Here is a 21,906-nt window from a genome sequence, read left to right as displayed (position 1 = left end):
TGGATGAATGTGTTCAATGTTAAGAAAAGCAACTAAAGGGTTTCATTAAGGTGCAATTTTTCATTAATATGAAGCAAAGTCAAACACATTGTACACTTATATGTCACATTATTGTATCCCTAAAACAAATTGTACACTCGATGCAGAGGCAGTTTTGGAGAATGTGCAGTGGAGTCGATAAATGAGGGTGACTTGATCACAAAGATGAATTTAGTCGAGTTAAAAAATAAACCCTGTTTCAGTTGGATTCGAATAAAAAGTAAACGTAATATGTTGATCTACAAGTCTTAAATGTGGCTAGTTCAATTGAACACAATTTAATTCACAAAAATAAATCGCACTAGATTTTTTCCTAGATTTTTATTTTTATTTTTTTTCTTAATGAATGTAGTTCGTCTTGCCATTCGGGAATATATTGGTCTAGCAGAAAGATGGGACTCTTAGAGGAGTAATATGAATCTATGTTTTAGTATTACATACTGGGTATTGATCATCTCTATTATTTTAATATGATTTATAGTAAAACGCTATTTGTAACCCTAACACCACCAGAATCAGAGTAACTTTCCTACTTGGATTCACTCAAAAGGAAAATTACCCCATAATAGAACACCTTTTAACTTGATAAAAAAATATAACCTTCATAAACCGAACCCTAATTAAGTAGTACAACACAAAGGACCCAGTTTACTAAAAACCTCCACCAGCAAGGACGACAAAAAGGAAGCACATTTAACACAAAGCAGTACATGAAAACCTCATAGCTTTTTTTAACCAAGAAAAAAGAAAATTGTCACTGCTATTCCCAAAGGCTTACAGACATGGAGGAACTCGCCTTATTAAGAGTTTGTATAAATAAACAAATAAAGAAAATTAACTAACTTTTTTTTTTTTTTTTTTTTTTAAGTACAGAACAAAACATAAATTGAAAAAAAAAATAACAAAAAAAACTCAACCTGCAAAATGTTTTTGTTATATTTCTCAAGCCGCAATTGATGCGCCTATAAACTTTTAACTCTTCCTAAAGCAAGAGTTGGTTCATCTAAACCCAACTCATGTCACCGGAGTTTGTGTTCACTTTTTCCCGCCAGTTTTTCTAACAGGTGGACCTGTCTCCTCGTCATCAGACTGGATATCTCCGTATTCCCACATCGCAAGTCTCTTGTCTCGTGCTTCCGACTGGTACTTCTCCAGCTCATCCATGGCTTGTTGCCTATCCTTTGGCTCCCATTTCTTCCTTTTCTCCAACCTAGCAACTCCATCCTACAGGGTTAACAACTTTTTAATTAGGTAACATTTAAGCTCACAAAAAGCACTAGTACAAAAAGGTTGCTACAGTGCCAAGTAATCTGATTTTGACTAAGCTAGATGAATGCAGACAACAGAAGTAAAAAGAAAAAGAAAGCGTGTATCTATTTTCAGATTTTGTCAACGGCAAGGGAAGTCACATTTGCATCCAGAATCTGGATTAGTCGATTCAATCATTGGATTCAACAAACTCGAGAATTACAATTGAGAGTGTGTTATGCACGGTCAACCATAAAAAGTGTGTTCAGTGCCAAAAGTGAAGTTTCAAAAGTTGACTGGCTAAACCAAAAAATAAGGGAAAAATCGAAAAGAGAACATGTTACATAATTCGATCAGTGAGAAATGCCACATTTTGGTAACTATGGAAAGTGGAAAGAGCCGAAGGAGACCTTTTAGAAAGAATACCTGCACCAACTAGATGCACTTTTCTGATTTTCATGTCTTTATCACAACGAAATGATCAAGTACCGACTCCATTTATTTTTCTGATATTAAATTGGATTGGAATATAAGAAATGAGCCATGGCCTAACTGAACTTGGTTCGGTTTATTAAAAAGAGGAAGCATCCTGCAGCACCCTCAATAGGAAATACAAAAATAAAAATTCACCCTTGGTATCGGGCTCTGCATGAAACCATAACTTCAAAGAAACCACACCATATGCAATTTTATCTTTTCTCACTATCTAATCCCAAAAGCGGACATGGTAAGCAATGGTGCAAAATAAAATAGAAAGGAAAAACAAACAAATAAAAGCTAATAGCAGGATATTATTCGAACCTTCAGCATTGCGGCATTGACACTGGAATCAGATTCAGGATCAATCAAAGTTACCACAAGGACAGTCCCAGTTCCCTGTCCTTTCGCTTTTCCTCCTGAAGTATCCCTTTCCTCAATCACAGCCTTGAATTCTGCAGGACCATTTAAAGTGAGCTCACTCAGACGCACTGCAGCTTCTTGCCCATAATCCTCCTCCAAGTTTGGAACCTTTATGTATGCAAGGCTGCAAAGATGAGCAAGGCCAGGTGTAGAGGATACCGATGGATCAATTGGTCTTATCTGGCTATAAGGAACAATTTCTTGGTTCCCATAGTCTATATAGAACACTTCAAATTTGTCCTTTGGAGATTCAACAGCACCTCTTGGTCCATTAACAATCTTGACATGTTCAATGAGAAAGGAATAAGTAAGGTACAGCATAAAAATGACATATTTGAATGACAAAGCATACCCAAAAAGAGGGAGAGACAGAGAAGGAAAAAAAAATAAAAAATCAATAAATAGAACATCGTTTGGTATATGGTGTATGCATAAATTTAATTCAAATCCTCCAGAATCCTCCATTAAAAGAAAAGGCATAGTTAGACCTCAAATATATTAAAATACTAGAAAGACACTGAGGTCAAAGTAAGCACACATTTTGCATGCATGATAAGCTTGAGTTCATATATCAACCAACAGTGGACTCAGCGACATGAGCATTCCAAAAAAATTATTCACGGATATGTATACATCTCATATATACTTCTGTCAGTGTATATACTCACACAGACATGCATGCACAGCATCTCTCAATATTCTTAATAATAAACTACCATATAGTTGTGCTTCCTTAGCCAATTATACACTTCTCATCACACTTCCGATGCACTGAATTGACAGCTCCCACTTGGGAAGAAACAATCTGACTGGGTAGAGAAACTATGAATTTCCAACTGAAAAATAAACAGAGGTATTGGATTTTCACTCTTACCATTGCTCGGTTCCAAGAATTATCAGCACTGAACTGAGCAAGGACAATGTCACCCTTCTTAGGACTGAAGGCACCAATGACAGGAGCTTCTTGTAACTTTAAAGATGCAAGATGCTGCTGAATAGAGGCCACTTTCTGATCTGCAACTATCTGGACATAAAACTTGCCACCACCTAGGACTTCAGTAACCGTTACCTGAAAGTATATATCATTAAGATAAATCATTGATTATTATAGCACATTGAGCAGGGTATGGCATAACACAATTAGCATAACACAACGGTACCTTCAGCTCTTCTTTTTGTTTTCTTTCAGAAGCTGCTGCACCATTAGGAACTTCCTCTCCTTCAACAAAGTTCTCCCATATCTGCAACAAAAAATTCACCAGCATCACTAAAAAGATGAAGAGCAATTGTAAATTTGTAAAATATGATATACATTCTGCCTCTCACTTTTAGCTTCTTCCCTTTGGCAGACCGTTCAGCCTGCACAAGAAGGTGAGCTTCCGGGATCCTGTCAGTGCCAAAGGCAGTTTGAAGCCTCGCCAAGCCAGCTTCCAACAGTGTCACCCCCATATTGGTTTTTGACTCCCATAAAGATCCCAAAAATGTTCCATTTCTATCAACAGTTTCCACTTCAATCTGAGAACAAAAGAATAAATCAAATTTAACAACAAATCATAAAACAGAAACTTGATGAATACCAAATTGAAAGAAAAGCTGTACCTCAACATCCCTCTGCATTATCTTTCGTCTCATTAGTGCAATTGCTTCATCAGAAAATGGCTCATCGCGACTAGGGCATCTAACACCAGATAACGAGAAAGCAATGCTGCATGTTTCCTTAGGAATTAACAGTTTAAACCGATGGCCACTAAGGACATATTCCACAACGGCAGGCATCCTCCTATTCCTTTGTAGAAATGGCAAGAAATCTTTGGCTTTCTTGGCTGAAGCCTGAAGTGACATTTCAACAAAATTAATGAATTTTCCAACTGGTCATTGTAGCAAGGAAATGATCCTCTAAAGTTAGGTTTCTAACCGTGGTCAGGTCTGTTACGTGCATTACTGGAGACTCCTTGGAAGAATGAATCCCCTTCTTCCCAGCAATAGCACGTGACTCTGCAGAAAGAAGAGCATCATAGTAGTTTGATCTTTCCTCAAAATCTCGGTGCCTAATGACAGTGCCGTAGCCACGGGCAATCAACAGCTCAGCAATATTTACCCCAGCCGGCTGGCTGCCTGCAGTAGCAAGAGCAGGTGATGGGGCATCATCACCCTCGCCCTTGCCTGAAGAAAGCAAGAAAACTGATCCAAAATCCATGACCCTTGAATCTGCAGGGCCACCTGGAGCCACGGATCCATCTGCCATGGTGACCTTCCTGGAATATTCCATTGAAACATTCACCTGAAAAAGGAAAAAACAAATGCACATTCACATCAAAAGTACTTGTATGTCAAATATGATGCACATAAAAAGAGTATCCATACTTGACGACCAATTAGTCGCGTTCGTAAAAGTTCCTTTGCTTCACGGGCATAAGGAGCAGGTTTTTCATCTCTACGAGGATTTCCCATTTTGGGACACCTGATACTTGAGAGATTGACTCGTCGCTCTGCTAATGGACTGCCAAATGGGACAGAATCATCAGCTACAACAACGCAATCCCCACTTACTACCTCAACCACCTGGAGAAAAGCCAAATTTAGTTAATATTGAACAATAGTAAATTCAAAACACGAGCTGTAAAACTAAAATAAGCATGGACCTGAAACTAACCTTCCCTGTGAAATTCTGGTCATGAATTGCCTTTGAGTTTGTAGCTGGGGGTACATAGTTTGTCCAAAACCTCAACTTGGTCTTCTTTGCTTCAAGTTCCGCAGACTTCAACCGGCGCTTGGCATCGTCTTCCATCAAGCTTGCACTCCATTCAACATATTTAGCTAAACCCTGCATCAAAAGAAAGAAAAAAAAGGGAATTGTAAATATGCTATGAGAATGGAAATTCTGAGCAAACTAGTCATGGAGAGAAAATTGCATTCAGGTAGCTAGTATTCTCAGGTGAAGGAAAGTGACTTAAATATAAAAATTCTATTTGGATTAATTAAAGGCGCAAAAGTATTCAAACATGGAAAAATAGGCCCATAAGCAGCTGCATGCTGCAGCCAAGGATGTTCGACCATCACACTGGCAAACATCTAAATGAGGTCAAGGTTTGGACAGATGTTATGGTATGTAATCATTGGCAGCTTACATTCATGCAAAACATTGAGAATATTTACCGCCATTTAATAGATGGCTGCCATATATCCTATGGCTCCATTGAGGATAAGTGAATAACAAATTTTCAAACTTGAAATGGCTCTGTAAAATGAAATGGGGCCATTCAAAAACATCCAAACATTTCCTATAAATTTTCCCTGGAAATATCAGAAATTTTGAGGGAAAAGATTGAATTAAACACAGATGAAACAAATAATCAAAGTCAAACAATTAAAAAGAAAAATGTATAAACACCAAGCAATTCTAACTTTTTAAACTATACCATTAAATAATAAGGACTCATTTATGAAAAACACAACCTACAAAGAGCAGATCTCAGCAGGAGTTGACCAATCATAGTACCATACCACATATCATCTTCAGAACTTCCTGCAGTCTCTAGCAACTAATTAAATCAAAGTATCAACAGAACATTCAAAAACAGAAATAAGGTATCAAATTCAAAGTTCTAAGTATCTTTGCACAATCCCTCCAGACATCTATAGGGTAATATTGTAGGTAAAGAACTTTCGCCAGGAGTTGGCTGAAAAAGAAGGATAACAGTTTCCAATTCACATTATATGCCAACATTAAATTTCTCAAGTGAAGGGGACAAAAGAAAGGTAGTTCAAAAGTGCCAAAGAGACTAGATGAGGCCAAGAACAAGGATGGTTGAAGCTATCAGAAAAAGAAAAGGGAAAAAAAAAAAAACAAAAACAAAAAAAAACAAAACAAACAAACAAACAAACAGAAAAAAGGAGCCACAACAGGTAATTAGGATTGACGCTTTGCCTAGTTCAATTGAGTGTTTAATAATGTTCAAAGAACCTCTGTGCCACTGCAGACAAACCAAAGAAACTACGACAACAGAAAATGAATATAAAGATATGTTCAGATCATGAGAACATAATAGATGTTCTTTGAATATTTCCTCAGTCAAGTTTTTTTTTCCTCAGTCAAGTTGTCTAAAACAAGCATTAGCATCAACTGCTTTAATTCTTTATGGTAAAGGTCATAAGCCAAAAGCCCTAAGAATCTTTAAATGGTTATGCAGTAGAGAACAAAAAAGGCTGAATGCATAGCAACACATAGTAGAAAGATTGATCAACACAAAATGCAATAATTCATCACATTATTTAAATTGAAAATTAGTTCACTTCAAGAAATGTTCTATATTCAAGATACCACCACTATCAAATTTATGGCTTACATTTTCAATGAGCTCCAAAGCCAAGTCTTTTGCTGATTCACCATCAGGATAATATACTGAACCAATCAAATTGCTGAATTTGTCAACACCCTCCAGGACAATACGGACCTGTAAGGTAGATTATAAGCTAAGATCACTGGAAATACAATGAAATCACAATGCAATAGGTAGCAGACGTTCACTCACATCTCTATTCAATACACGAATCTCAGTAAAATGTTTGGCCTCCCTTCCAAATGGATCTGGGGAGACTTCTATTGAGGTTGGCGACGAGGCTGCAAGTCTCTGTGCTGATGTTAAGGGGGCCCTAGGTTCAGTGGAAGCTTCTCCATTTGGTTCATCAGGTGGCAAATCAGTTTCAACAACAATATCCGTCGCACCCCTTCTTCCCATTGAAGGTGCCTAGTTCAAACATGAAAGAATGATGAATATTTGGTAGCCAAGCATGTTCTAGAAACTAGTAATGCATAAATTACAACCTGTTTACACCTTTTAGTAAAAGAAGGCAGATTAAGTTTCGATTCTGTACCTGGATTCCGGCCACAAAAACTTGGACAAATTGAAATTGTGGAAGCAAATAGACACGAAGTGTGCTTCCATCACGAACCTGCTCCACAATAGCTTCCATGGGCGTACCCTTGTTTGAAGCTAAGAGGCCCATTGCATCCAAGTTGCTAGAATCCCCAACAGCAGAGGGCGGTAACTTCCTGATGGATGCCTCAGAAGCACCTGGTGTCTGCAACCACCGGTTCAAGAGAGAGAGAGAGAGAGAGAGAGAGTTGGATGTTATTATTCAATGTACATTTCAATTCCAACTGATTTTAGTAACGCCAATAATAGGAACAACAAGGTAAATGATATGTACAAGATGAGAAGTCAAAGTGAAATCCAAATTACAGTATAGTTAATGTTTATTCAGTGTATTTTAAGCTACATATAGACGACGACTCACTCCCCATTGCCAACCCAAACAAAGCTTCCTGCACAAGAAACTAGCTCACAAGTGTGCACCCAATATATGCCAAGGCATAACACCGGAATCGGGCAGGTTACTTCTTTATTTTTTTATAAAAATATATCTTGTCATTTTATCTCTTCCAAACAGGTGATGCCATTGAGCCATTCAACTTCATATATGATGCATAAAGCGGACAAATGACAGAAGTATTTTATAATTACAGAAAGGACAAAAATTATGATGTATGCTAGTAGTTTGGAGGGAAGCATACCGACAGAGCTTCATTCAAGGTAAAAATAAAAAAATAAAAAGAAAAAAGAGAGAAGAAAATAAAATAAATTAAAATAGTCATTCGCCAAATGGAACAGACAAAATTTAAGAAATTATAAAGCTGCTTCCTCATCTCATTTAAGAAAAAGTTACTCATAACGTAAGCAGTAATATGTATCTTTCATACCCTGCAACCTCTCACTTTCCTTCGTAAAGCACCAATGCCACTTGTAAAAAAGTTTTAAGATATTCTAAAAGAAAAAGAAGTCTTTCTATCTCCAGCAAACCTTTCCTTCTTTCCAAATCTCTTGCTTTCCAGTTCCATACGAAATATAATATAAACCAAGTTACAGAACCCTACTCACCAACAACTAAAAGGGTTCTTGCTACTAACATCAATTCTTCCATTATCAATTTCTGTTAGTAACTTGGGGCTTCTTATTTAAGGGTAAACACCTAGCATAATAGAGTTCTTAAAGTATGAAACTTCATCTTGTTTCCCCATCTAGCCAGTACAAAAATATAACAACTTAAATTAAAATAAATAGACAACAACAGAAACCATAACAGCAAGATACTTTTTTAAATACTAAAACACTTTGTCCATTCTTAAATACTTTTTTCAATCCTAAAATACTTTTAAATTTCAACTAAAAGGGTTTTTAATTTGTTCCATTCTTAAATACTTTTTTCAATCCTTGAAGAAAAATGAAACAGAAATTAAGGTTAAAATCCATTTTGCTTCATTGATCTCCAAAAATATTTTCACAAGAGTAAAAAAGATTATCTTCTAGATATATCATACTGATACAGTATATTCTATTTTTGGTTTATGTTAAATGGCCGATATTGCAAGACAAAAGAAGACATCATATTGTCAAGCATTTTCTTTTTCATTCTGAAACTAAAACAAATTGTCCTTCACAAGTGTTTCTTCAGTTCAGTTTTAGTTATTTTGGTCATTTGTGGACTAATTCTGATACTGTTGGATTGCTGCAAAACCAAAAGAAACGACGACTGGCTATTCTTGCACTGAACTCTATGTTATTTCATTCTTCTCCTCTATTTTGTTTTTAGTTTTTTTCCCTTTTTACTTTCTTCCCTTATTTTGCATTTCTTTCCCGCATAAAAAACAAACTGTACACAGTGAAATTTAATTTGAGAGAGAAACACTTCACAGTATATAATTTTACTTATCCAGTAAGAATTAATGGGACTGCTTCCATTGGGACTTTATTTGATTTCTTACTTTAAGAAATGATTTTTCTACCTTGGAAAGCAACTCTCACACCCACTTTTGTCCCTAATTGCACCTGAATCCCTCAACCTTCCACTTAAGAAGGTACAGGAGATACCACTAGCCTAGAGTATTAGTTAAATAAATTATATTTTAGTTCACCTCTTAATTAAAAATTCGTAAATTTCAGTTATTACAGCTCTTAATGATATGCTCTCTCTATTTCTCTCTCTCCCTCTTTCTTACACGCGCGCACACACATACAAAAAGAAAGAAAAAAAGGTACAACTAAAGCAATTAGAAACTTCATTAAATACCAAGTTTTGTGGTTTTCCTTTTACCTGAAGTTGATTTATCATGTAAGTGATAATCCAAGCCACCAATCAACCAAATTGTTGATAATACTAGAAACTATACCTTTAGAATTTTTCTTACCTCTACAAAAAGCACTCATTAAAAAAACAATATTAACATCTGAACTCTTATTTATTGGTGATAGGACCCTTACAAATATATATACATATATGGACAGGAGTCACAGGACCTCTTGAGAAAAAACTAATGTGCAAGTTGCAAGATGTGTTGTTTTTGGTTTGGTAAAAGGGAATAACTTCTTAATCGGTTACGTCTATATTTAACTCTCTTACTTTATTACTTATCAAACAAGACAAAAAATCTCTATTACTTCTCTCGATATATATATGGTTTCCTAAGCGCCTACTAGTCTACTACAGATGACGTAAAGTGTATATTAGTAGTTTTAGTAAGGAAAAATAAATCAACACCTAGAGCCAACTTATGGAGGCCACTCATCCACAACATCAATCACAGCAATCAAAATATCTCACAAGGCCCAACAATGCTTTTGGCCTGTGGGAACAAAGAGACAAATGCCCCCTGAATTCTCAATATATTAGAGGACTGCCAAATGCCACCTAAATTTTCAATATATGAGAGGACTGCTCCAGCAGCAGGAACTCTTGCTCCTGTTAATGTAACCCTCTTCTTTCAGAAAAGGTTATCAACATCCGTGTCTTAGGCATAAAAATAAGTATATATACTGATTGTCTGCCAAATTACCATTATGAATAAACAATGGATAAAGAGCAAGAGCAAAATTTTACCCTGCTCCAACGTCCTAGACCTTTTTGCTTGGCCAGCTCTTCTTTACGTAGTAGTTCTGCCAAGAAAGGACTAAGTTCTCCTTTCTGTTGACCCTGCTCCCTAACCTGCAGCCATCAGATTCAGTATATGCCCATATATAGAAACCAAAGCCAATATTAAAAAATTTAAACTTAGAAACAAAGGGATGTAACCTTTGCCCAGCCTTCAGCAACAACCATTATTGCAACATTCTCGTCACCAAGGAAAACTGAGCCGAATTCTCGACCTATGCTAGGAACAGTGTAATCCACTCTGAAAGTTACCTCCTATTAAGACGGGACAAAAAAAGGAGAGTGAGATGTAATAATTGTATATCATACTTTTTTCTTTTCTTTTTGAAGAAAAAAAAAAATATATTATATATATATATATATAATTGAGAGGAATGATAGATTGCAATGACAGCTGAATTATTCAAGAATGACCACCTTTCCTATGCAAAGTTTCCGTAAGTACTCTCTGCTTTCCCATGCAAATGGCTCATCGACACCACCTCTGCGAGCCTACAAATGGAAAGGGGGAGGAGGAGAGAATATTAAGACATAAAGGACAACTCCAGTATCAGCCACAAGTAACTTAGCAATCATGCAATGCAATTGATTTCGTCAATCAAAACTCAAAATAATTCTTGCAGCTCAGATCAAAAAACAAAATTGCTCACAATTCATATAAACAATTAGCACAATTCAGTGTAGGAACTTTCCTCTGTTACGCAGATTGATAACTTTTCTCAAACAACAGATCGATTCATTTATTCGCATGAACTCTTTTTGGAATGACCAAACTCACTTGAACTTTAAATTGATGTTCATATCATGCAATCACCCTGATTCCAATAACGTTCAAACCATCTGATTCTTAATCTAAATAAACTAGGAAGTTGAGATTGAGCCGTTGTGAAGCCAAAAAATATTGTAAGATTGGAATCTAAACATAAACAAAATGCTAGAGAACGGCAAAATGTAACGGCTTTGGGTAACGAATACACTAAAACGGGTAATTCCACAAAATGGCTCAAGGAACAGTTTATTAGCTAATGCAACTGATTCAGATACCAACTCACGTGAGAATTTTTCCCTTTTTATTGGAACAATTATAACAAACCACCTAAACAAGCTGCTTTTCTGTAACTTGCTAAAAATTTAACTAGGCTGCTGCAGATATGGAACTAATTAAGAAATAAAACTTTCATGAACAAGTCCCAAATTCAGAAACATCCCTTATGAAACAAATATTAAAACTGGAGATTAGAACAACACGGCATAAGTAATTCCATATATAGAATTTACCAGTCTGGGAGCAACAAGGGATGACAGAGTGATGGTCTTCTCAGGGGGAAGTTCAGCCTTGGTGCTCGCCATTATTAACAAAGCATCACCTGAAGGAACAGCTTTGACTTTTCCTCTCAACCATCCTGTGGCTCCAGCTGCTGATGCCATCTCAACAGCTAAAGAACCTGCAAGAAAAAAAATTCACATAAAAGACCCTCCACCTCGACTCGAAAAATTGTTCCAGCTGGCTGCAATTCATATACACATTCGCATAAATTAATACATTAGTGGAAAAGGAGGTCCGGACACGTGTTCATTTTATTGCCCATTTAAGGCTTTTTAGTGGTCTTATTTAGACCATTGTTGCTCATCTTCTCCAATTAGCATCCCTACACACCATTCAATGATGAACTTTATCTTCATAAAACTCATCGAACGCACACCAATCGCAATTAATAACATAAAGTAGAAACCTTTTTGCTAAGGAAACAACCACCACGCGTCGAAACCATCGAAACGCATTAAACCAAAATCATTGATCTTTAAAAAGGACTTGCTCATATAGAATCTTCAGATCCATAAAATAGAACAGTACAAAAAAAAAAAAAAAAATCAGCACTTTGAAAAAGAATATATCTTACAAATCCTTCTATTTAAAAACCGTTAAACTTGATCAGAGCATACACGCACAAACACACACCGAACTGCTTCGCTTTAAACTATCAATAAAAATCAAAACATAGATGCAAAAACACATAGATGCGTAAAAACAGATGATCTGCAATTGCAAAAAAGTCTCATCCAGCATTAACATTACAGCACAAACGAAACAGAGAATACGAAGAAAGGAGCTGAATTCAGTATACACGGATACATGCATTGATGTATACATACACAAATACATACAAAGCGAGAGATCTGTTAATGATACCTTGATGAACATAGCTAAATTCAGCATACAGAGATACATGCATTCACACACACATATGTATACATAAAAAATAAAAATAAAAACATATATATAGATATAAAGCGAGAGATCTGAAAGCAATACCTTGATAAACAGCGCAAAAAGCCTCTACCTTGACAACGATCGGAGCCGGAGGAGAGAGAAAACCAAACCAAATCGATCGAATCAATATTTGGATTTAAATTAGCAAAACTGAACAACAACAAAACCAATAAAGGATTAGAATTGTGATTGATATATATACATATATGTGTATCTACAAATAGATATATATATATTGTGTATAGGAGGAGTGGGAGAGAAGAGTACCGAGGGAGGAGTCTTTTCCGTGAAGGGGTCGGACGGCGGATCCGAGAGTGAAATACTCAGAAATCTCTATATAAAGAGGGATGCGAAAATATGTGCAAATGAGGAAATGTGTAGGAAGTGAAAGGTCGGAAATACCCTTCGTCTTGTAGGGGAATTACTAGAGACTATGTCCAGTTCTCAAATCTATCGAAAATTTACTGCTTTTCAACGGAGTGCCAGTGGACCGATAAGAACAGGTTAAGTAGCCGACTTTATGACGACAATAATGTGATGACTAGGCTGAAAGACCCAATAAGAGCTAGCCAAACAGTCTCTTGTTGAAATCTTTGCCGTGTCAACACTGTGAATGCGAGGACAGTTACCATTGGATTGTGTGTGTGACTCTCTCCGTGTGTGTTTGAATCAAATTGTTTTAGTACGTAACACTTTTTTGAAAAAAGAAAAAAAAAAAAAAGTACGTAACACTTTCAACCTTATAAACTTATCCCTATTAATATTTACTTTTATTATTTCACTACCGTAATAATTAATTTTTATCAACTAAGTAGTGAAATTTCACTATTTAAAGTGATGAAATTAAAGTATAAAATGCGTCAATTTTAAATTTTTTATATTTTCTCACCACTAACCTCTATTAGTGATCCACTTTTCTATTATCCTAAAATAAAATTACAAAAAATTATCTAATTTACTCAAAACATTTTTAATATAATGTTTGTCATTTGTTAACCTAAAATTCTGTATTCTTCCATCTTCTCTACCACGCGCGCTTTCTCTCCCCCTATCCCACTCATCAGCACCCGTTCACATTCTTTACATAATCAAAACTTCTCTCCGAATATGCTCTGTGTTTTTTTTTTTCATTTTTTTTTTTTTTACTTCAAGCTTACCAAATCACCAACATCACATCTCTGTCATGTTGGGGATTTTAGTTATTTTCATACATTCTTAATTTTAAATCTATTAACATAATCATATTAAAATGCTACATATATATATTTATATCACAATGTAATCAAAGTATATTATAGATAGTATAAATAAAACAATATAATAAAGTAATAAGCCAATAAAATGTATAAAATCAATAAGAGAAGAGTAAAGAAACTTTTGGCCTGTGTAATGGAGAGGCACGCAATATTGCGTTATCCTAAAACCTTTATACCATCCCTACATGCAGGTTGTGACGACTATAAAAGGCTTCAAGATATAACTCTAATGTTCTCCATGTGCACGTTCACAGAGTTACGATCACCAATTCTTATAGTGTCACGTTGCACATAAACTCAGGTATATAATTGAATATATATAATATAGTATTTGGTTGAAGAAAGAAGGAACGAGTTTTTAGAAAAAGAAACAAAAGAAGTAAGAACTCATTTATTTGTTGGAATACTCTTATTATTTATAGGCTACTATATGCCTATTCACGAAAGGACATGTCTTTTCTCAAAAGACTTTTCACCATTAACTTTTCATACCCATTCAAACATTTTAGGATTAAAGAAGTTTTAAAAACTTTATTGTAAAAAACCTAACAATCCCCCACAAGTTTTTAAAACTTTTAAAAAAATAATATGGAGATTTAAATATAAATATAAGTATGTAAGAAATAAAATAATTAGGGCAACTGAATATTATGTAATAGGTGCAAGAATCTTCCGGACTTGAACTTGCACTTAGTGTTACTATCTCCATATGAGGAACCTAAGAGACTAGGTCTTGAACTCGGTCCCTTTAATCAGACTTCAACATGTAACACACATAGTATTGACTTAAGACTTGGTTAGCGGTGTAGCGCTATTAATGGCTATGCGTTGGTATCTTGATTCTCATGAGAGTTACTAGATAATAGCCCAATTCTCATAGTCGCAGCCTCACAACTACTCTCATTTAGGTGAGTCCTCCAAAAATACATATGACCAATACCTTGCAAGAGTTTGCTTGCCTCAGACTCATTCAAGGCCATGCCCTTCCTAACATCACACTAAACAACACCGGTGCCATAGGGATGGGTAGGAGTGGATCTTCATGAGAAACCTCCTAATAAGAAAGTGTTATAAATATGTCACGCAATACGGATTGTTTCTACCCGTTGAACCTAATTCATGAAATCTCCAATCACAAAGGACGAGTTACTTCCGAAGGTGGCTCCCTTAGGGTTTAGGTCCACCCCCCTCGACTTGTCTAGGACTACACTCCTATTAAAATAAGACTTTCAGTCTCACTATTATTTTCTTTCTCAAAAGAATTCTAGGACTACGCTCCTAGAAGAAAAAGACATTTGTCTTTTTATTTTAATAATTCATCTTTGTAGTGCATGCAATCTCCAACTTGTATTGATAGCCACTAACTTGTCAAAAATAATTATTAGCATGTTTCATGGACAACAAATAACAATATATTTGTTAACTCATATATAAAAAATTTCATCATTTAACGTAAAATTAAATATATTTGCACACTTACTCTAGTAATTCAAATTTGCAATTTGCATTGAAATGAGCAAATAAATTGAAAATAAAGTTTCAATTTGATGCCACATAAATATTCTTAGCAAGATGAATAATACAAATCATCCAAACTCAATTCATCCCCCACATTTCAAGGGTATAAATTAAATAATTATCACATAGGTGTTCAAAATTTTATAAAGATAATTTTCAAATTTTTTTTTTAGATAGGCCAATACAATACAAGAAGTATAAAGCATCATGCAAGTAGAACTGTAGAATTTCAAATTAAACATATTATTTTAGACATTAGTAAACACAAAATACATTGATTAACCCAAAATCAAATCAAACTTCAAATAATAGTAGCAGCATTCAGAAGAGATTAATGTACTTAAATTTACTCAATGACTCAATAAAAAAGGTGTGGACGTGGTTCAGCCACGTCACCAAGGGCCAAGTCAAACAGTCAACACTTTGACAAAGTCCAACTCAGCAAGGCAAGTGATAGTCAACCACTGGGCCTCAAACTTTAGCCTAACATTCAGTCGATGGGCCCTTGGCCTTGAACCATAAGTTGACCTTTCACAATCGATCGACGGGCCTTGAACTTCGATCTAACCTTTTCACAATCATCGATCAACGGGCCTTGAACCTTGATCCAATACAGCCACAAATTGTCGATCGACGGGTCTTGAACCTCGATCTAACCATTTCACAATATATCGATCGACGGGCGTTGAACCTCGATCTGACCTTCACAATCTGTCGATCGACGGGCCTTGAACCTCGATCTGACCTTCACAATCTGTCGATCGACGGGCCTTGAACCTCGATCCAACCTTCACAATCTGTCGATCGACAGGCCTTGAACCTCGATCTGACATCTGTCGATTGACGGGCCTTGAACCTCAATCCGATTTCTTCACAATCTCGATCTGACATCTGTCGATTGACGGGCCTTGAACCTCAATCCGATTTCTTCACAATCTGTCGATCGACAGGCCTTGAACCTCAATCCAACAGCTGTCAATCAATGGGCCTTGAACCTCGATCCGACTTCTTCACAATCTGTCGATCGATGGGCGTTAAACCTCGATCCAACAGCTGTCGATCGATGGGCTTGAACCTCGATCCAACCCCTTCACAATCTGTCGATCGACGGGCCTTGAACCTCGATCCCTCGTCAAATCTGTTGATCGACGGGCCTTGAACCTCGATCTTACATAGCCATGAACCATCGATTGACAGGCTTCGAACCTCGATCCGAGCAACGAAGAGTTATGGTAGAGCTCTTTAAAAGACTTTGGGATGCAGAAGGGATTTTGGAATGGAGGATGGAAAATCAGTAATGTCTTGCCCACTAAGGTAAGGCCCAGTTTAAGGATAAGAGCAAAAGACAGCTGGAATAATACAATTACCTTTACAGCCTGCCATTTTTGGATCATTCAACAGGAAAGGTACACTTGGCAGTTGATCCAGAAATATAGGAATTAAGGCAACATGACCAAAAGAGGCATGACCCTGACCCGTTCTTAGGACGGAGGCCCAACAATGTACCACCTGAATGACCTAGGGCTATAAAAAGGAGGAAGTGATGAAAAATGAGGGTAGGAACTGACGGCAGCTTCTTCCCTACCATTGCTCCAATTCTCTAACTAGACTGGTTTTCTCTCCCTCCTTCTACCTTTCTACGTTATTCACATTGTCTAGTGATATATTCCTAGGACCCCTCTTGACTATTGGATGATTGATGAGAAGCAAGTATCTACATTTGGTGTCTGCAGTTGGAGCCACCAACGTCAAGGCCGTCAATACCAAAACCACCAGTCAACGAGCCACAAGTGCCAAAGCCACTAGTGCCAGAGATACTAGCACTAGGACTGCCAGCACCAGTTCTCATTCCTCAAAATCTAGACACAGATCCAGCACCGATGCTGTTTTGGAGGCTATGCAGAATATGAACCACTAGCTGATGACCCGAATGGAAAAGTTCAAAAAGGTTCTCCATGTTCTTGATAAGAGGGTTTCGATGTAATACCCCTAGTTTTCAAAAGGATAAAATGGAAATTTAATTTTGATTTTTATTGCATTTTTATTTAATTCTGTGATTTATGTGTTTTGTTTCCTTAATTAATTAATGGTGAATTTGTTTTATGTGTATTTGCTTAATTAATTATTTGTATGTATTTAAATTAATTGTTAATTAGAAATTGTTTATGTGTTTTGAATGATTTAGTTAATTAGATTTATTTGTTTGTTTTCCTTTATTTATTTGTTTTAAATGTCATTATTTAATTATTTATTTAATTGTAATGGATGTAACCGTTTGGTCATTTGTTAATACAGTGTTTGCATAAATTTAAGTTTAGGGTTTTAATTTATGTAATTAGGGTAGCCGACGTATGAGTAGGCTGGGATTAGGATTAGGATTTTGCATGAGTCTATATATATATAACAGTATGTGTCTGCAAGGGTTTGGGGAAACCCTATTCACCTAAGAATCTGGAGAGGTAAAACAGAGGGAAGCTTGATAGAGACTTGAGCGGGACATATAGAGGCTCAAGGAGGAAGAAAGGGAGTTACTTCTAGATGGAACCAAGAAGCAATAGAGGAAGGGAATAGTGATCAGAGGAGGAATACAGACTTGGGGGTTGCCGGAATTTAGAGGCGACGTTGTAAGGTTTCAAATCGAAACCTAAAGGCAAGTTCATTTTATTTCCTTCCTGTAAACTTGTGTTCTGTGCATTCTGTATAGACTCCAGGAACCTAATTAAACTTTTAAAATTGACTTTATGTATGTTAGATTATTTATGTAATCTGTTTTGCATTCTTGTAATTGAAACTGGTATTATTGCATAAACTGTTCGGTTGTAATTTAGGTTTTTGGCAATGGATTCACACTGGAATATGAGGAGTTTCTAGGACTATAAGAAATTAAATTAGAACCCTAAGAATGTTTAAAAGATTTGGGATGGTACAGTGGGCTTCGCCGGAAGCACAGACGGCAACCGGACGAAGTAGAGACGAAGCAGTGAAGCAGAGACGGCTCTTAGGGGGGGAGAGCCGGCTCCCATGAAGGTACATCCGGCTCTCCATGAGGGAGAGCCAACTCTGGAAGATGAAGAGCCGACTCCCATGGTGGGGAGCCAGCTCCTTTGAATAGAAACCCATACGGGGGTATTTTTGGTAATTTTTGGTACTTCTGGGGCTAAAGTGTAGTTTTGGAGTTTCAAGGGGGTTCTTAAATGGTGTACAGAGCATGTTTAAGACCTAGGATTTATTGGTTTGGGCCATGGGAATGGACAACATAACTTTTAAAATATTAATGTGCAATGCTGTCAAGAAGGAAGGAGGACTGAATTGCTAATTGTCTAACAAATTAAATGAACTGCTATACAAGTGAGTGTTAGGATTTTATACCAATCATATAAATAACATGTTTTAGTTCTAGGAAGGTTGGTTATGCTGTGGTTAGGGGCGTCATGTAATTCTAACTAGTATTTTGCATGCCGACAGCAATTGTAGGAGTTTTAGTTGCTAGCTTCATTTTAGCAACCTAAATGGACTAGTTTGGGAATAATTTTGGGGTTTCATAAGATGTACTCCGTGTAGATTTCTGAGTGTCGTTATATCAGACACAGGATTTATAGTGAGGATTAAAGGGACGTCGTGTAATTTAAGCATTAATTGACATATTGTCAAAGATGGTGCAGGTTTTGTCTACTAGTTTTATTTTAGTAAACGAACTGGATTAGTATGGAGGTATTTTTGGCATTTTAGTATAAAGTGTTCAGTTATAATTCTGTCTATCATTATATTGTGCTATGGATGCTAATTGATGAACTATTAAAATTTATGTTCGATCAATTGTATGGATGCGGATAATTTAAATTGTTTATCATTACTTTAACAATTTAAAAGAAGGATTTATGATTATAATCATATACTGGATGCATGATAGGATCTTAATAATATCTGTTTTCTATTATGCTGGTTTCTAGATTGATTTGATGTTCATTTGAGTGTGCATCATTTAAGGATTATATGCATTATATGCACCGGTATGGGACAGTGGCATATCAGAGATGGATTAGATCAAAAAGCTAAGTCCTACCTCTTCATACATATGGAATAGATTAACTAAAATAGTTAAATCCTACATAGATGTATGTCATGTCAACTAAAACAGTTAAACGACATAACGGATGTCTGTTTTATCTTTCTGCATTAGGAAGGAATTTATATATATACCTATGGTACCGTGATACGAACTTGAGTCTCCTAATCATGATTAGGGTGCATATATCGCTTGGATGGATAACTAGACCTAATGACGTTCCCTGGTAGGTCTAGGTGTGCATGACTACGCTATGGCGTTTTGCGTTTAACCTTCTACTCAGGTGTGATGACTATAGGTTGGTGAGTATCCTATAGTGTGTATCTATATCTATATGGACTATTTTAGATATTGTCAAGCTATCTAGGATGTATCTGCGTATCAGGTTTATATATGGATTGTAATAGGATGGAACTGGCATGTGGGCCTGACCCACTCTTATTTTTTTCAGGTGTTCGTCAGTACCAGGCTTAGAGTTTGATCATGTTGATGCAGATACAGATACTCACTCTTCCGACTACCTAAGATTTCTTTTCTTATTTTAGTTTTGGATTTTGGATTTTGTATTTATTGTTCATTTGGAATTGTTAGGGGTCCGCTAGATGGATTCCTGAGTTGTACGAATTTGAAGGATTTAAATGATATTAATTTATTATTTAAAGTTTGAGAATCTTTATTTTAGAGTTCTTTCAGCGTCTTATTATTTTATTCTTATTTCATATTTTTATTCCTGTTTGTTTATATATTGATTGTCTGGTATCCCTCGGATCTGTGCTCGGACTTGATCACCCGTGGCTCTAGAATCGAGGGGTATCACATTCGACGACGCCAACCATAATTCCGACGGAGCTCCCTTCAGCAACTCAGATGGTATTCGCTACCAGTATCCCAGCTGGCTTGATTTTGCCCCCACTGCATGAGCAACAGATCATGAAGTCACCGAGGGGTCAAGATCGTAGTGTAGACCTATCACAGCCCACTCCAGAACTCTACAACCCTGCATTACAGGTAACCCCTATGGCTCCTCGTGCTTTGTTGTCTCAAGGCAAAGAACCCGTGTTTTGCTCCCCACCCACTTATGCTCAGGCCTAAAGCACACCGCCATCTCCCCTCCTATTCCTACTCTACCCCAAAAGAAGTGTTCACACGCTCTGAAGTACGTGATCTTTTCAAGAAAGGCACACCAACTTTTCGTGCATTGGACTTTGGCAGCGAGCCTCCTTACCCTCTTGTTATTACACAGACTCCATATCCGTAGGGATATTTGGTCCCCAAATTCCCACAATTTAATGGCAAGTCCGGCGATCCTAGGGAGCATGTCATGCGCTTTGTTGAGGCTTTGGGTCATTTCGGTGATAATCACGTGGTTCATTGATGAGCGCTGAAAAGTGTGATACCCTCAGATCCGAGACACGGGTTGATCAGGCCCGGCCCAAACCCGAGGGAAATATCAAACAATTAATATATAACCGAACACAGAATACAAGATGAAATAAATAATAACAATAAGCAGGAAGAATACTAATTGAAATCCTCAAAATATAATTAATAAAATCTATTAAATCTAAACTCCAAACTCCATAAGTTACAACTCGGGAATCCATCTAGTGGACCCCTTATTATTAAAAACCCAATTGAAACTAAAATAACTGAAATAGAAACTAAAAGTAAACATAGCAAAGATTCTTACGTAATCGGAGGAATGAGTATCTGTATCTGCTCTGCACGTCCAAGCTCTAACCCTGGAACTGACGAACACCTGAAAAGTAAAAGAGTGGGTCAGGCCCACATGCAAGTCCTATTCTACTACGATCCAAACAGGAATCTGATACGCAGATACATCCTAGAAAGACTCAACAATATCTAGAGTAGTCCATATATGTATATATAGTACACACTATAGGACGCTCACTAGTCCAGTAGGTTTGTCTCAGCCTGAGTAGAGATACCATGCAAATCGCACAATAATGTGGTCATGTGTACCTAGACCTACTAGGGAACAACACCTATGTCCAGTTATCCATCCTAGGCGATATACGCGCCCTAACCATGGTCCTGAGACTCAAGCTCATACCATGATACCATATAATAAATATATAAAGTTCGTACTCCTCCTAATACAAAATACCATCCATCTGTGTAGTGGCCTAGTATATGTATAATCATCCGTCCTGAAAACATATTAAGTCATCCAACTACTTTGTTGACCTGACACAAGTAGGTAATGGACTTAACCTATATGGTTAATCCATACCTTAATCCAAATTAAGTAGGACTTAAGGTTTGATCCAATCCATACCTAGTATGTCACCGTCCCATACTGGTACATACAATCCTCCTGTTTACACGGTTGATCAAATAGTGATAAGTGCAAATCAACTATACTCCAGAATAAGCACACATACAAATCTAATAAGTGTATGATCAAATTATATATCCAGTATATGATCTAGAAGTCACATTCTAGTCCTTTTAAATGTTAGAGTATAATACAGCACCTAACTCCTCTAAACTAGTACCATAACTTGATGTAACAAATAGTACAGTTAAACATCAAATAATTCCATTTAAGCATACCTATATTTTTTTCCAGAATATATAATATATGCTTATACAACAGT

At 36.5% G+C, this 21,906-nt stretch overlaps 1 protein-coding gene across 1 annotated transcript; it reads right to left on the bottom strand.

Moving 5' to 3' along the window:
* Positions 1-746: 746 nt before the first annotated feature.
* LOC132286812 (ribonuclease TUDOR 1-like) lies at positions 747-12,795 on the bottom strand. The gene is made up of 18 exons (XM_059789203.1): positions 12,713-12,795; positions 12,488-12,595; positions 11,452-11,618; positions 10,591-10,665; positions 10,315-10,428; positions 10,123-10,227; positions 7,063-7,269; positions 6,720-6,935; positions 6,534-6,641; positions 4,841-5,011; positions 4,552-4,749; positions 4,103-4,468; positions 3,787-4,017; positions 3,514-3,702; positions 3,348-3,428; positions 3,062-3,256; positions 2,089-2,466; positions 747-1,263 (listed from the first exon to the last, which is right to left on the bottom strand). Exons 3-18 carry the CDS (start codon positions 11,599-11,601, stop codon positions 1,075-1,077), a joined length of 2,973 nt encoding a protein of 990 aa, XP_059645186.1. The 5' UTR covers positions 11,602-11,618; positions 12,488-12,595; positions 12,713-12,795; the 3' UTR covers positions 747-1,074.
* Positions 12,796-21,906: the final 9,111 nt, after the last annotated feature.

The sequence above is a fragment of the Cornus florida genome, unplaced genomic scaffold (assembly GCF_030987335.1).
Source record: "Cornus florida cultivar Cherokee Brave unplaced genomic scaffold, ASM3098733v1 CherokeeBrave_3.0.0_Hap2_Chr11, whole genome shotgun sequence".
Lineage (NCBI taxonomy): Eukaryota > Viridiplantae > Streptophyta > Magnoliopsida > Cornales > Cornaceae > Cornus > Cornus florida.
The sequence above is the reverse complement of the archived record's forward strand: the minus strand, read 5'-3'. Positions and strand labels throughout refer to the sequence as shown.

What these genes read in the sequence shown, in the direction of transcription:
- LOC132286812 (XM_059789203.1), bottom strand. Translation starts at nt 11,601, where the DNA reads ATGGCATCAGCAGCTGGAGCCACAGGATGGTTGAGAGGAAAAGTCAAA. An exon ending in TTTTTGTGGCCGGAATCCAG is followed by an intron (nt 6,936 to 7,062) that starts GTACAGAATCGA and finishes TGTTTGAACTAG; the next exon opens with GCACCTTCAATGGGAAGAAG. An exon ending in TTCGTGTATTGAATAGAGAT is followed by an intron (nt 6,642 to 6,719) that starts GTGAGTGAACGT and finishes TCTACCTTACAG; the next exon opens with GTCCGTATTGTCCTGGAGGG.